We start from the raw sequence: 17,215 nt of genomic DNA on the forward strand, positions 1-17,215 counted from the left end.
TCATCATTTATATTCCTCTCTGAAGAGAACCCACATCCTCCAGAACCTTGTATTTTATGCACAGTCTCTATGGACACTCACAGGGCCCTACACAGTCATGCACACTGACACTCAATTCCAGTGGTGACCTGTCATGAGAACTTGTTACCTGGTTAAATAAAGGTGAAATAAAAATGAATGAATGAATTAAAAAAATTCAGGGCACGTGGAGCTCCACCTGTTTTGAGCCTCACTGAGGAAGTGAAAGATATAAGGAATGCAATCAATAAGGTAATAGAGTACAGGTGAGTCCCATGAAGCGCTGATGCACGTAACAATGGCGACTAGTGTGCGTAAAGATGGGCTGTCTGGTGTCCTCGAGCGCCAGAGAGGGAGAGCGGAGGCAGGAATGACAGGTGGGTCATGTTTCGGAAGACGTACCACATAATTTGCAAATAAATTCATAAAAAATCCTACAATGTGATTTTCTGGATTTACAGGCCTCTCATATTTTTAAGTGGGAGAACTTGCACAATTGGTGTCTGACTAAATACTTTTTTGCCCCACTGTACATTTATACTGACTCTACACACTCGCACATACAATCTTCATATACGCTCCTGCTACTCTGTTTATCATATATTCTGATGCCTAGTCACCATAACCCTATACATATATACCTCTATCACTCCAGTGTCCCTGCACATTGTAAATATGGAACTGGCCCTGTATATAGTATTCTCACGTACTTTATCGTACTCTTCTTATTTTTATTTCTTGAGCGTTTTTGTTTACCTTGTATTATTTTTTGTATTAAATTGCTATTGATTGGGTTAAGTTTGCAAAAAAGACATGTCACTGACTTGTGTGTATGAAATTAAAACTTGAAACTCCAGTGAAGTATTGGTTTAGTCAAGAAACAACAAATGACCAGGAGTAATTTTGTTTAGACAGGCAACCCAATTGACATTTTCCCACTAATTGGTCTTTTGACCAATCACATCAGATATTTTCCAGAGCTGATTGGTCGGAGGGTGAGGGCTAGGGCCATTCAACCCAGAAATGTCCGGGAACTTGCAGGTTTCTTGGTGGAAGAGTGGGGTAACATCTCACAGCAAGAACCGGCAAATATGGTGCAGTCCATGATCATTGCAGTACTTAATGCAGCTGGTGGCCACACCAGATACAGACTGTTACTTTTGATTTTGACTTCCCTTTTGTTCAGGGACACATTATTCCACTTCTGTTAGTCACATGTCTGTGGAACTTGTTCAGTTTTTATGTCTCAGTTGTTGAATCTTGTTATGTTCATACAAATATTTACACATGTTAAGTTCGCTGAAAATAAACGCAGATGACAGCGAGAGGACGTTCCTTTTTTGGCTGAGTTTATATTGTTACAGTACGTTCTAACTGGGTATGTCATGCTACTGAATGCTTTGATGTGGCCTCCTGACGTGTGTTGATGCCTCACCCCACAGGGAACTCTGGAGGGGACCACCCGCATGTTGTTGGGTTTGATACCCGAGGTTCCAGTCGACTGCCTGCTCTCCAACTTTAAGTTTAGAGCCGGTCCGGTCAACTTCCCAGGCGTATCACTGATGTTACCTGCTGCAGCCTGGTGCCCTGTGGAAGAGTCAAGCCCAAATGAAATATTTAGTGTTTCCTACCACTGTATTAACAATGTTGGTGCCAGAGTGCCTGGTTATTGCTTTGGGCCTTTGTGCCTCACCTGGAAAATAGTCTTGACTCAAGTGTTTCACTTTTGTTTGGCAATTGGTGAGATTCAAATATCCCAATAGTAACATCTACATTTCTGTTGTCAAAATCTCAGTTTCTGAGTATTTTCTTTAACAGTATTTTACAAAGATTAGCCAGTACTGCTACCGAACTGGTGGGTGAATCACAGCAGGAGGAGCCTTTGTAGTGTACATTCGGATTAGCATAAGGAGAGGTAATGGCCACTGATGACGAAAGAGGAAAGGGAGTCAATTTACATGAGCTAGGCCACCTACACACACTAGCAGAGAGACATACCTTTTGGACCTCCCATCCATTTTAGATCATGTAGATCATGTAACCAAAAGCACCTCTCTTTGGCCTCATGGGTGGAATGTTGTTAACATTTTCCATAATTAATAAAGTGTTTATTATTTTATTTTTTTACTGATAAAAATCTGGTGTTTCTATGTCAAACAGTTTTGTTATATTTCAGTCTTCTGTGGTATGTAATATTGGGATGTACACTCAACATCGAATACATTTCAACTCGATATCTGACATGGTCCCTTTAAAGCCCATGACCATGCTTGTGAGATGTATACTTTTGTTTCTCAGTAGATTTGTTTAAGATTACCAAGAATCACTCTGTGTGGTCCTGATTTTGTCCAATGCAGTAAAAGGTTATAATACACATTTATGCCTGACTTCAAATGGTTTCGAATTTCTCAGAAAACGAACTGTGTAGCAGAGAGTAGAGTGTGACTCAAGAAATAATAACTGTCAAATTCCTCAGAATACGTAGTGTTCTCATGGAAACCGAGGCCAAACTGAACACCTAGCTACTGTCCAATTGTTGCAGCACTTAACTAGAGTCAGGGACATTGTGTTCCTACACTTTGTGTCCAGGGCCAGACTACCACAACTGGAGCCCCAGGGCACTTACCTCTAGTGGGCCCTCCATACAGCTAACTTCCTGCAATTGTTCCTGCTAATTTTGCCATGGTGCAGATAAATTTGTATTTTTATAGCTAATCTTATACAATTCTACACATTTTGCCATAGGGCAGACAAAAAAGTTGCAGTTTAAAAGCTAATTTTCCTGCAATTCTACACATTTTGCCATGGCTTATGACGTGTTCACATACCATATGGGCGACCTCCAGGGGACCCAGAACATGTTCATATGCGATCTGGGAAGGCCCTGTGTGCCTGTTAAATAATCCGGCACTGTTTGTATCTGACCTCCCATTTTTTGCTACTCTACTAGCCTTCTCTTCAGTGTTGACTTGAGCTACAGGTATATGCGGTTTGACAATGCCCAGTTAGTTGTATGGAAATTGCCTGTGAGGCATGTCCGCCGAGGCAGGAGATCACTTGTGCAGCAAGTTCATTCATTTGTTTCTGAGGCAATTACTTGAAAAATAATACGATTCAACATAGACGTAGGTAGCCACAAGTTTTCACCTAACCGGTATGACCGGAGACCAGCAAGTCCACTAACAGGCAAGGACTCATAAAATGCTTCTCCATTTGGTTTATTTCAATTACTGCCTTTTGCGTTCACTTCTAGAACATGATTGTGTGTGGGATTTATTGTGACCACTGTGCATTCAACAATTCCAACAATGCATACCAAACACCCACCATAGTAATGAATGATATAATTATTTGATCAATTCCTGAAGCAACAGATGGGAGGTTGGGGTCAGATGGGAGGTTGGGGTCATGTAGCCTATAGATACAGTGCATTCGGAAAGTATTCACATGGCTTCCCTTTGCCCACATTGTTACAGCCTTACTCTAAATAAAATAAAACAATATCCTCAATCTACACACAATACCCCATACTGACAAAGCAAAAACAGTTTTATAAATGTTTGCAAATATATTAAAAACAGAAATACCTTATTTACAAAAGTATTCAGAGCCCTTTAGAATGAGACTCAAAATTGGGCTCAGGTGCATCCTGTTTCCATCAATGATCCTTGAGATGTTTTTACAACTTGATTGGAGTCCACCTGTGGTAAATACAATTGATTGGAGATTATTTGGAAAGGCACACACCTGTCTATATAACGGTCCCACAGTTGACAGTGCATGTCAAAGCAAAATCCAAGCCATGAGCTCGAAGGAATTGTCAGTAGAGCTCCGAGACAGGATTGTGTTGAGGCACAGATTTGGGGAAGGGTACCAAACATTTTTGGCTGAGCTCGCTGCCTGGCCAAACTGAGAAATGGGGGAGAAGTTCCTTGGTCAGGGAGGTGACCATTAACCCAATGGTCACTCTGACAGAGCTCCAGAATTCCTCTGTGGAGATAGGAAAACCTTTCAGAAGGACAACCATCTCCGCTGCACTCCACCAATCAGGCATTTATGGTAGTGGTCAGATGGAAGCCACTCCTCGGTAAAAGGCACATGAAAGCCCGCTTGGAGTTTGTCAAAATGCCCCTAAAGAATCTCAGACCATGAGAAACAAGATTCTCTGGTCTGATGAAACCCAGATTGAACAGTTTGGCCTGAATGCCAAGCGTCATGTCTGGAGGAAACCTGGCACCATCCCTACGGTGAAGCATGGTGGTGGCAGAATCATGCTGTGGGGATAATTTTAAGAACATGGCCAAGGCAACACAGGAGTGGTTTTGGGACAAGTCTCTGAATGTCCTTGAGTGGCCGAGCCAGAGCCCAGACTTGAACCCGATCAAACATCTCTGGAGAGACCTGAAAATAGCTGTGCAGTTACACTCCCCATCCAACCTGACAGAGCTTGAGAGGATTTGCAGAGAAGAACGGGAGAAACTCCCCAAATACAGGTGTGCCAAGCTTGTAGTTTCATACCCAAGAAGACTCGACGCTGTAATCGCTGCCAAAGGTGCTTCAACAAAGTACTGAGTAAAGTGTCTGAATACTTATGTAAAATGTGATATCAGTTTATTATACATTTGCAAAATGTTCTAAAAACCTGTTTTTACTTTGTCATTATGGGGTATTGTGTGTAGATTGAAGATTGAACTATTTGATTAATTTTAGAACAAAGCTGTAACGTAACAAAATGTCGGTGTCAATACTTTCCGAATGCATAGATTTAATGTTGGCAATAGATATATACACATACAGTACCAGTCAAAAGTTTGGACACACCTAAAACTGTGAAATAACACACATGGAATCATGTAGTAACCAAAAAAGTTTAAAACAAATCAAAATATATTTTAGATTCTTAAAAGTTGCAACCCTTTGCTTTGATGACAGCTTTGCACACTCAAGGCATTCTCTCAACCAGCTTCATGAGGTAGTCACCTGGAATGCATCTCAATTAACAGGTGTACCTTGTTAAAAGTTAAATTTGTGGAATTTCTTTCTTTCTTAATGCATTTGAGCCAATCAGTTGTGTTATAACAAGGTAGAGGTGGTATACAGAAGATAGCCCTATTTGGAAAAAGACCAAGTCCATATTATGGCAAGAACAGCTCAAATAAGCAAAGAGAATCGACAGTCCATCATTACTTTAATTAAGACATGAAGGTCAATCACTCTGGAAAATGTCAAGAACTTTGAAAGTTTCTTCAAGTGCAGATGCAAAAACCATCAAGCACTATGATTAAACTAGCTCTCATGAGGACCACCACAAGAAAGGAAGTCCCAGAGTTACCTCTGCTGCAGAGGATAAGTTCATTAGAGTTAACAGCCTCAGAAATAACAGCCCAAATAAATGCTTCACATAGGTCAAGCAAAAGACACATCAACTGTTCAGAGGAGACTATGTGAAACAGGCCTTCGTGGTCGAATTGCTGCAAAGAAACCACTACTAAAGGACACCAATATGAAGAAGAGACTTTCTTGGGCCAAGAAATACGAGCAATGGAAATTAGACCGGTGGAAATCTGTCCTTTGGTCTGATGAGTCTAAAGTTGAGATTTTTAGTTCCAACCACCGTGTCTTTGTGAGACGCAGAGTAGGTTAACGGATGATCTCCTCATGTGTGGTTCCCACCGTGAAGCATGGAGGAGGAGGTGTGTTGGTGTGTGGAAGCTTTGCTGGTGACACTGTCAATGATTCATTTCAAATTCAAGGCACACTTAACCAGCATGGCTACCACATCATTCTGCAGCGATACGCCATCCCAACTAGTTTGCTCTTAGTGGGACTATAATTGGATTTTCAACAGGACAATGACCCAACACACCTCCAGGCTGTGTAAGGGCTATTTGACCAAGAAAGAGAGTGATGGAGTACTGCATCAGATGACCTGGCCTCCACAATCACCCGACCTCAACCCAATTGAGATGGTTTGGGATGAGTTGGATCGCAGAGTGAAGGAAAAGCAGCCAACAAGTGTTCAGCATATGTGGGAACTCTGCATGTCTATAGCCTACAATAAATCTAAGTTTTGCCCTGATCCCAACCTCCCACTTGCCTCAGGAATTCATTTAAAGTTTTATATAATTCATTATTGAATAAGCATGAAATAAAATGAGTGACGACCCTCTATACTGCACCCAACCTCCCATAATCCCCTTCTCTGACCTCCCCTTCCCCCTACCCCTGTACCTCTCTGCACGATGTCAGTCACCTCCGACAGGTAGTCGTGGGCATCTTGCTCACTGGATATCTGCAGACACTCATCCCCCTTGAGGGCCACCACCTCCAGGAGGGGTGCCAGGCTGTCCACCCCACACAAGACCACCACCACGTGGACCGCAGGGTTCAGCACGCGGGCCAGGAAGAAGCGTCGGAGCTGGGAAAGGCCCTTCAACATGCTCGTAGACAGGATCAACAGCTTGACCTTGTACCGGTCCAGTTGCAGTAAGTCCTCCCGCAGGCAGGTCACTGTGGTCCGGTGAAGATAGAGCGCAGGTATGAAGCCCATTGCTCTGCCTCATAGATGATGAGCAGGTCCTCGGCTACAAGAGGATGGTGGAAAAAGGGAGATTTTCACAGGTGCAATGCCCGCTAATATATGTAAAGCCACATATTGCAAGTCAAACCAAAATGTAATAAGTATCCAATACCAATCTCCAAAATCAACACAATTCCACACAAAAAATGAATTTCATGTAATAACACAGCCCTAAACAAGAGACGCAAACATGAGAATTTGTTCAAAAAGTTCTGAAGGTCTAGGCTACTCACCTGAGCTAATTTTATCCACATCTGTCTGCGTGCGAGTCCTGACTGCTGTGACAAGGAAAAACAGCTCTCCACACACTGGCTCTATTGATTGTATGCCATTGGTCTGATAAGTAGTTAAGGGCAGAGAGCTTCCTGCTTATCAAGATCAGACAGAGATGGGGCAGTACATGGTGGCTCCATTTCCAGAAGAGTTTAGGGACAAGTGCCTTGCCTTTACCTGATCTACAGAGGAACATGCATTATCTAACAAACATAGGGCTAAGGCTGTACAAACTTTACCCTTGATAGCAAACACACAAAATACTTACGGTTACATCTAAGTTCTAGGCCCATTTACAGGGAAACAGAGGCAGAAAAATACAAACTACTCAAGTTTATTAAAAGCTTCAGGTTTTAAACAGATTAAATTGAACCCCAAAGCATCTCTAAACACATGAAATCAACTGCAAAACAAAACATTATTGCAGTGGCATATATATTTTTTTTACAATTAACAATGAATATTTTCTAACTTAAATAAACAAAACACAGATACAGATAAATAGTTCTTCCTAACAGTTCTTCCCAAACAGACTGCATGGTCCCCATGGTCTCAAAATAGTTTCCCTCAAAGAAATACAGCAACAGGTGCTGTGCTGTGCTGTGCTGTGCTGTGCTGTGCTGTGCTGTCTCTAAACAATGGGATAACACTCTCACCTGCACAGGGCGAGGGGGTGCTTTTGTACCATTTTACATGTTCACTAAATAGAGTTCCCTGGGAAACACTGACTAAAACTATGGTTCCTACCTTGTCACGTTAACTGAATGTTTTTTATTTTATTATTTCTATTGCACATAAATAATACAAACTTCCATTACAGGGATCCAATGCTGCAACCCTATTGTAATTGGTGGGATTACTATTTTGTGCCTTTAAAATGGCCACAACTTTACCATGGTAAACCAGTCAGGCACACTAGGTGGTGGGATGCACATTAAATGGTGCCATAAATAAGAAGAATAGCAGCAGCCTTGGGGTCGATTTGGGATTGAACCTCAGTCACCAAACTGTAGGCTGGTTGGGGTTAGTATATTCTATTTCCTCTATTAGAATGTCTCTAAATGTCCACATGGTGGCGCTGTAATAACAACCAAATATAACTGTCTAAACTAGCCTACTTATAAATCCTAAAAGGTGGACTGTCTATCAACTACTTATAACCTTCCCTTTACAACCACCCTTATATCGTTCACAAAGCGGTTAGGCTGAATACTTGCACCACCACGAAACTAGAGAAGAGATATACTTGATTCCACCCAACCAGAACCATAATATAGCTCTGCAACCACCCTGTGTGCCAGGGGAGTGAAATCGAATGCACCTACTCTCTAGTCTCGTGGTGCTCACTCAAAACAGTGAATATTTGGCTTTCTAAATTGCATGACATGTTGCATGATGACAACTCTAAACCCTTCGAGAGAGATTGAGTGAAGTTTAGCTACTGTCTTTGAAGAAGCAGAAATGGCAGGATCCAGCTCACAACTGGAGTTGCAGGCCAACGCTTCACACACGCATGATTGATGTTGCAAGATACAGGAGGGGGAACTGATTTGTTGCAACACGGCACTGCAAGTATAGCCTAATATTCATATTGTTGATACTTACGAATGTCATCTAAGCATTAAAAATGCCAGTGAAGGGGAATAGGTCTCTGGCACCAATAGAAGAGCAAATATATGGGGGGGCGTATCTTACCAACTGCATGCTAGGTTGCGCGCGCACAGCGTTGGGAGAAAGAACTTGATACAGAAATCACACGGACCTACAGTTTAGGGGTGGTGAAATTTGTAACCTTGTTGCAAGTATCTTTCGCGAGTGATAGGAGCAAGTGAGATCACCGAGATCTCCCATTTGGATAGAGTTGAGGTGTTGGGCAAGGACAGCATCGGCTCTTTTTCAGGCACAGTTCAAATACACTTGAATATATAACGTTAACACCCTGGAAATGTCCGAAAACAAGCCGAATGATGATCCGAAGTTATCTACGACGGACAGGGTAGTAAAATGTAAGTGTCAAATTAATTACGTTTCTAAATGTCTGTAAAATAAACTGTTATTAGGTTGCTTTTTTTAGGGGGGGGGGGGTAATGAAGTGACACTGATGCCATAGACGAATGTGTCTCCCTCAACACATTGCAATCCTAGTCGTATTGCGCCCTAATGGTCTGCTCAATTGGAAAGCTGGTTATGGAGAAAAAGGGTGTTAGCCGTGAGATATGGCACTGGCTGGCTAATCAGTAAAAGTAGGAAGTAAGGGTGTTATTACAATAGTTGTAGGCATTCAAGGTTTGAATCAATGTCCATGTCTCACAACGTGCTTGTTGGGTATAGTCCTATTGTTTATCATCTGCACATACAATAATATCTATTTTTAAACAATGTATTACCATAAAATACAGTATTTTGTAGCCACACATTTATTCTGTATTCACTTTTGCAAAATTAACGAGCATGTACGAAGCATGTAGGTTATTGCAGAACTATTATGCCACGGTTAAAGTTAGACTTTTCCCCTTATTTTGGTTTCATTAGGAACACATACATAATAGTGTGACACGGTGTGTTTTATTCTAGTAATAAACATGTCTGTCCTTGTCTAGCCCGCATGTTTGATGTTTGCCCCCATGGTACTGTAGCCTATGGGGGCTAGAACTATCAGGACTCATTTCCTTTATTTTTTATTATACATTAAATCACTATTGATTTATTAAAAACTTAGTTAGGTTCGTCTTTATACTCTACACACATGGTGTAAATAGTGCATCAGAACCTTAATTTGACTATAAAGGCGACTGTTGGGCAACTCATCCCTTGACACATGACATCACAGTTACACATGTTGACATTTTCGCTATCAAAGATACTCCCGTAGCCTCTTGAAATGACAGCATATGTTTGGTATGTCATCGCATTTATTTGACACACCAGGTCTCTGTAGTTACCCAGTAGAGGACTATTTATTCTACCTCATGGTCCTTTACACAATAATCCTTTAAGAACAGTTGTCCTGTTTTTTGTGTTAGTAGCTGGTATGTACTCAATCTGCATTCTATTAAACTTGATGCTCACAATATTCTGCTACTAGGCCTTTAGGTGTGCTCTAAAACAAGAAAATAACTTAATTCTTCTGTGACCACATGGCTTCATGGTTTCCACTAGATAATAATCCAAATTGGCTATATCGTAAAAATGCATGATCCCCCCTCAACCTAGCGTTAGGCATAAGGTTTGCAGTGTGGTTAAGGTTTTGTTTAAAATCAGATTTGAAGATCAATTGTAGAAATAGGCGGAGTTTATGACTTTGTGGCTGTGTTAACTAGCTCCGCAACAGTGTTGTAACAATAGACTGATCGTACAACCTCAGAGTTTATGCATGCGTTGATATGCAGGTGAAATGATTTTCCAATAGCAATATCAGCAACCACATATACATATCTGTTCTCGACATCATGGCCATAATATCTAAATTAAAAACAAATTGGACATTGGCCTATAATCAATAATGACTGATGCTACATTGTAAAGAGATGAATAATTCAACTATGACCAGAGGACATGACACAGGAAAGCCTTGACTTTGTGTACTTTCTTTTCATACCAAAGTGAGTATAGAATTCTGTTCTCAATAGTTGCTTGCCACGTAACGTTGCTCAACTCTGTGTGTCTTTCTCCTGCTCACACTACTGATTGCACAGTCTTCATGTAAGCGTACCATGATCAATGTGCATATGTTAGCTCAATATCCACATTAATTTAAAGTAATGCTTACGGCTGTGGTTCAGGTCTTTGTGAATAAGGTTGAGAACTGTATGGGTGATTGGTAAGGTCTTGGGTGGTTTTGTTAAATATTTTCAAGAGACTGTCCCTATAGTTCACTCCAAAATTGCACCCTATCCGCTTCATAGTGTACTATTTTTGACCATGGACCATAGGGCTCTGTTCAAAAGTAATGCACAATGTAGGGAATGTAGGGTGCCATTTGGGACGCGTACTATGTATCAACATAATGGGTTAAAGCTCAGTAATGGGAAAATTATTACATGGTCCAAATAGATTCAGTGAGAAATTGAGAATCGTGGAAATCCAATTGTACTACACATCCCATTAGCTCATGAATTGCTAATGTTAGACTACTCACAACCCACATCAGATGGAATCACAATTAATGTCCTGAAAATCATATGATTTTTAACTTGACAACAAACGGTGATATTGATTATGCTGTTAGGTTATTGAATGCTACCATGCATGCACAAATGTCTATAAAATGGAAATAGCACAGTTTTAGATTTTTCATAGTTTTTCATTCAATTCTTGTTTTATTTTTTTCCCTCCAACAGCTTTTATGATATCAGACTCAGAGTAGTTATTATTTTAGCTCTGTGTCAACATCATGCCTGTATGGTGTACACAGCATCCCTCCAAATATTTGGAGGCAAAATGTCGAAGTCATCTTTTGCCAATCCTCCCAGTGCTGTTTCTCACCTTCAATACAAGTGCATCACTCATTCCCATCTGTTTTGAAAACAAATCCTGGATAAAACTGATGAGGAGGCAAACAACTGTTTCAGTTTCACTAAATATCCAGGTTTGTCTTAATAACACAAGTAACCATATTCAGTGTGTGGAAGAGCTATAGATCTAGACCAGTGGAGGCTGCTGAGGGGAGGGCGGCTCATAATAATGTCTGGAATGGAGCCAATGGAATGGCATCAAACCATGTGTTTGATGTATTTGATACCATTCCACCTATCCCTCTCCAGCCATTACCACTAGCCCGTCCTCCCCAATTATGGTGCCACCAACCTCCTGTGATCTAGATAGCTACATAACTGCTGCTACCAGCTCATTATCATGCATGACAAGATGGCGACCGTATTAATACGAAGTGGATAGTGAATATCAGTTGTTGTGTATTTTATTTGACTCCAGCTGGGAAGGAAAGCCCCATAGCAGAGCATGTGCTGCAGCACTCCCCTGCTTGCAGGGGCCTTTCCTTTGACTTGGATCGATAGTATCTGACGTTTGACTTTTTCGTAGAGGCCTGTGTCCCGTGTTTAAGAAGTGTGGGGGTCCACCACCAGGGCCACTGATCCCAGCTAGACAGATGAGTCATTTTTAGAACGGAACATTTAAGTAACGCCACGTACTTCACTCCAGCTTTATGTAATCACCTGCCCAAATCCCCGGCCTTCACCTGCTTTCAGGTTGCTGTGTGTGGGGGGTTGGGCGGTTGTGTGTGTGTGTGTGTGTGTGTGTGTGTGTGTGTGTGTGTGTGTGTGTGTGTGTGTGTGTGTGTGTGTGTGTGTGTGTGTGTGTGTGTGTGTGTGTGTGTGTGTGTGTGTGTGTGTGTGTGTGTGTGTGTGTGTGTGTGTGCGTGCACGACCTACAGGGTCTCTCCATACACACATTTGAATTGGTTTATCTTTGAATCTGGTTAATAGGATAATCACCAGGTGTTATTTGGATAAGTAAATTAAGGCCTATCTGATATCTTGAAAGTGGATATAATCTGGCACGGGTCAAACTCATTCCACGAAGGGCAGAGTGTCTGCGGGTTTTCGCTCCTCCCTTGTACTTGATTGATTAATTAAATCAAATAACGTTTTGTCACGTGCGTCGTAAACAACAGGTTTAGAACAGTGAAATGGTTACATACAGGTTATTTTTCAACAATGCAGAGTTAAAGATTTTTTTTTAAATGATAAAAGTATTTTAAATAGTGATACGAGGAATAAATGCATAGTGAATTTCAATAATGAGTAAACGTAACATGCTATATACATGGAGTACCATTACCAAGTCGATGTGTATGAGGTAATTGAGGTGGCTACAGTATGTACATGTCAAATCAAATCAAATGTATTTATATAGCCCTTCGTACATCAGCTGATATCTCAAAGTGCTGTACAGAAACCCAGCCCAAAACCCCAAACAGCAAGCAATGCAGGTGTAGAAGCATATAGTTAGGGTTAAAGTGACTAGGCAACAGGATAGATAATAGACAGTAGCAGCAGCAGGTAGCCATTTGATTAGCTATTTAGCTTGTTTAGCAGTCTGATGGCTTGAGGTTAGAAGCTGTTCAGTTTCCTGTTGGATCCAGACTTGGTGCACTGGTACAGCTTGCCGTGCGGTAGCAGAGAGAACAGTCTATGGCATGGGTGGCTGGGATTTTAGAAAAAATGTTTTTCTTTCCTCTGGCACCGCCTGGTATAGAGGTCCTGGATGGCAGGGAGCTCGTACTCACCACCAATGTTCCCTCTAATTTTTGGGGGCACTGAGCAAATCTTTGAACTTGTGAGCGGATGTGCTTAATGTGCTGTAGGCCTACCAACGAAACCAATTGAACAAATCCCATAATATTTTCTAATGGACATAGCTTTTGATTTCTACGATATAGCCTATTTCTACAGTAGCCTATATGTGGTTTTGAATGCAGGCCTACATTGCATGAGACTTTTAAAAGCATTTTTACATTATGAAGGGCTTGACATTAATTCATTAGATTTTTACCTGGTCTGTAACACTGTGGGCCAAATATGTGACTGTATGTAAATGGCAATGTATTGTGTTGTATGATGCAAGAAACCACTTTACAAAATACAATTAATTATTATTACAATATAGAGAATTAGACAATGTAGGCTACGCCTCTTCCTATTGGCTTATTTGCATATTGAAGCCTTTCTCAAAATACAACAATGCCCCTTTAATTGAGCTTTTTACCCGACTGGCTTTTCAAAGACCGCTTGAAATGTAGCCTACGCGCTTTCTGCTCTTGTAAGAAGCAGTAACTCCCCATTGCTGACCTATACTTATCTATAACTGGACTAATAACTCGCTAACTAGCAAAGAATATAAACAAATGTGCACATGAGAGGCACTGCGCTCTAATTTCACTCGTGGGTGGTTGAAAGACCACACATGGGCTACCCAATAGAAATGTTCTTCGTTGCGCTCCGGCTCTGCCTTCAACAAAATCACAGACTCAAGTCTTGCAAAGTTAGATTTGTTATGGTTTGTCGCATTGAAAAGGGGCTGATATATGTTGATTCGATCACATAAAAAACGTTTAACTATAGTGTGCAAAGTAATGGTGCGAACTCTGAAGTTCAATCTGTCACGTCTCTGTGCGGCCTGGCATTTCTTCTGCGTGGCAGTCCTGGAGGAGGTGTGCGCTTGCAGCCTCGAGGGAACATTGCTCACAACCCTCTGTTGCGCCTTCCAGTCGGGCGCCTTGCAGTTGCCATACCAAGCGGTGATGCAGCCAATCAATATGCTCTCAATGGTGCAGCTGTAGAACCTTTTGAGGATCTGGGGGCTCATGCTCTCTTCACAACTGTGTTGATGTGTGGACCATGTTAATTTCTTGGTGATGTGGACACAGAGGAACACTGACTAGTAAGGAACTCCCCTCACCTGGTTGTTTAGGTCTTAATTGAAACAAAAAACCTAAAACCAGCAGACACTAGGCCCTCCGGAATGAGTTTGACCTATAATATGGTTTTCAAATAGGTTGTAGCCTATTTTTTTCCCCCTCCAATGTACAGTCTGAAGGTTTCAGCTGAGAAATAGCTTATTATTATTAGTGTTTTCCAAAGATGTTCAGATGTCCTTATCCTTACTATTCCTATGTCAGAGTGATAACAGCAGCACTAGATGGGATAATTGGGTAGACGGGAAAGACGGGATGAAGAGCACCATTTGTGACTGATAACGGCAGCCGCAGAGAACATAATGGTATTATCATACATGGATTGTCAGCTGATAATGTAATATATAAACGTAACATGCAACAATTTCAAAGATTTTACAGAGTTACAGTTCATATAAGGAAATTATTCAATTGAAATAAATTCATTAGGCCCTAATCTATGGGTTTCACATGATGGCGTAGCCATGGGCTGCACCCTTGCTCAGTCATGTGAAATCCATAGATTAGGGCCTAATGAATTGATTTCAATTGACCAATTTCCTTATATGAACTGTCAATCATAATGAGTTTTTCCCGACAAAAGGGCTTTATTACAAACAGAAATACACCTCAGCATCCCTTCAGGTCGATCCCACAGGTGAAGAAGCCAGATGTGGAGGTCCTGGTCTGGCATGGTTACACGTTTTCTGCAGTTGTGAGACCGGTTGGACATACTGCTAGGTTCTCTAAAACAACGTTGGAGAGGCGGTTTATGAACATTCAATTCTCTGGCAACAGCTCTGGTGGTCATTCCTGCAGTCAGCATACTAATTGCAGGGCTCCCTCAACTTGAGACGTCTGCGGCATTGTGTTGTGTGACAAAACTGCGCATTTTTTAGAGTGGCCTTTTATTTTCCCCAGCTCCAGGTGCACCTGTCAATCAATCAATCAAATGTATTTATAAACCCCTTTTTACATCCGCAGATGTCACAAAGTGCTATACAGAAACACAGCCTAAAACCCCAAACAGCAAGCAATGCAGATGTAGACACACGTAATGATCATGATGTTTAATCAGCTTCTTGATATGCCACACCTGTCAGGTGGATGGATTATTTTGGCAAAGGAGAAATGCTTTGCGGACGTCCTTGTATCAGCTAGCGACAGCAACCTGTGGAATCTTAAGAGTTCTGAAGCGAAGTATTTTTCTGCTGCCATAATGGTCTCCTTAATCTTAGTGAGAATCTAGGTGAGAGAACGTCTATGAATATTCTTTTGGAAAGTCCTTGTCTCTTTTAATTATCAGCTTGTTGTAAGGACTGTCTTTTGTTTTCACACAAACTAAAACAGAAATAAATGCAACATTTTTAAAGATTTTACTGAGTTAAAGTTCATATAAGGAAATCAGTGAATTGAAATACATTCATTAGGCCCTAATCTGTGGATTTCACATGACTGGGAATACAGACATGCATTTGTTGGTCACAGATACCTTTAAAAAAAGGTAGGGGCGTAGATCAGAAAACCAGTCAGTATCTTGTAGAGGTCGACCGATTATGATTTTTCAACGCCGATACCGATTATTGGAGGACCCAAAAAAAAAGCCGACACCGATTGATCTGCCGATTTTAAAATGTTTTTTAATTGATTTGTAATAATGACAATTACAACAATACTGAATGAACACTGATTTGTAATAATGACAATTACAACAATACTGAATGAACACTTATTTTAACTTAAAATAATACATCAATAAAATCCATTTAGCCTCAAATAAATAATGAAACAATGTTCAATTTGGTTTCAATAATGCAAAAACAAAGTGTTGGAGAAGAAAGTGAAAGTGCAATATGTGCCATGTAAGAAAGTTGACGTTTAAGTTCCTTGCTCAGAACATGAGAACATATGAAAGCTGGTGGTTCCTTTTAACATGAATCTTCAATATTCCCAGGTAAGAAGTTTTAGGTTGCAGTTATTATAGGAATTATAGGACTATTTCCCTCTATACCATTTGTATTTCATTAACCTTTGTTCTTATAGGCACTTTAGTATTGCCAGTGTAACAGTATAGCTTCCATCCCTCTCCTCGCTCCTCCCTGGGCTCGAACCAGGAACACAACGACAACAGCCAACCTCGAAGCAGCGTTACCCATGCAGAGCAAGGGAAACAACCACTCCAAGGCTCAGAGCGAGTGACATTTGAAACGCAATTAACACGCACTTACTAGCTAGCCATTTCACTTCGGTTACACCAGCCTCATCTCAGGAGTTGATAGGCTTGAAGTCATAAACAGTGCAATGCTTGACGCACAAGAAGAGCTGCTGGCAAAATGCACAAAAGTGCTGTTTGAATGAATGTTTACACGCCTGCTTCTGCCTACCACAGCTCAGTCAGATACGTAGATACTTATATGCTTGTATGCTCAGTCAGATTATATGCAACGCAAGATACGCTAGATAATATCAACCATGTGTAGTTAACTAGTGATTATGATTGATTGATTGTATTTTATAAGATAAGTTTAATGCTAGCTAGCAACTTACCTTGGCTTACCTCATTCGCGTAATAGGCAGTCTCCTTGTGGAGTGCAACGAGAGAGAGGCAGGTCGTTATAACGTTGGACTAGTTAACTGTAAGGTTGCAAGATTGGATCACCCGAGCTGACAAGGTGAAAATCTGTCGTTCTGCCCCTGAACGAGGCAGTTAACCCATGATTTCTAGGCCGTCATTGAAAATAAGAATGTGTTCTTAACTGACTTCCCTAGTTAAGTAAAAATGAAATAAAGAAAAAAAAAATTGGCTAAATCGGTGTCCAAAAATACAGATTTCCGATTGTTTTGAAAACTTGAAATCGGCCCTAATTAATCGGCCGGCCTCTAGTATCTGGTGTGACCACGATTTGCCTCATGCAGTGCGACTCATCTCC

General features: G+C 41.1%; 1 protein-coding gene across 6 annotated transcripts in view; it reads left to right on the top strand.

Annotated features, from left to right (window-relative positions):
• Positions 1–8,604: 8,604 nt before the first annotated feature.
• LOC124014618 (serine/threonine-protein phosphatase 2B catalytic subunit alpha isoform) overlaps positions 8,605–17,215 on the top strand; it is a 145,908-nt gene continuing 137,297 nt past the window's right edge. For all 6 annotated transcript variants that reach the window (XM_046329837.1, XM_046329838.1, XM_046329841.1 and 3 more), the window contains exon 1: positions 8,605–8,877. In XM_046329837.1, the coding sequence (XP_046185793.1) occupies positions 8,817–8,877 (61 nt within the window). In that variant the 5' untranslated portion in view covers positions 8,605–8,816. The remainder of the gene's footprint in view (positions 8,878–17,215) is intronic.

The sequence above is a fragment of the Oncorhynchus gorbuscha genome, linkage group LG25, assembly GCF_021184085.1.
Source record: "Oncorhynchus gorbuscha isolate QuinsamMale2020 ecotype Even-year linkage group LG25, OgorEven_v1.0, whole genome shotgun sequence".
In the NCBI taxonomy this organism is placed as follows: Eukaryota; Metazoa; Chordata; class Actinopteri; order Salmoniformes; family Salmonidae; genus Oncorhynchus; species Oncorhynchus gorbuscha.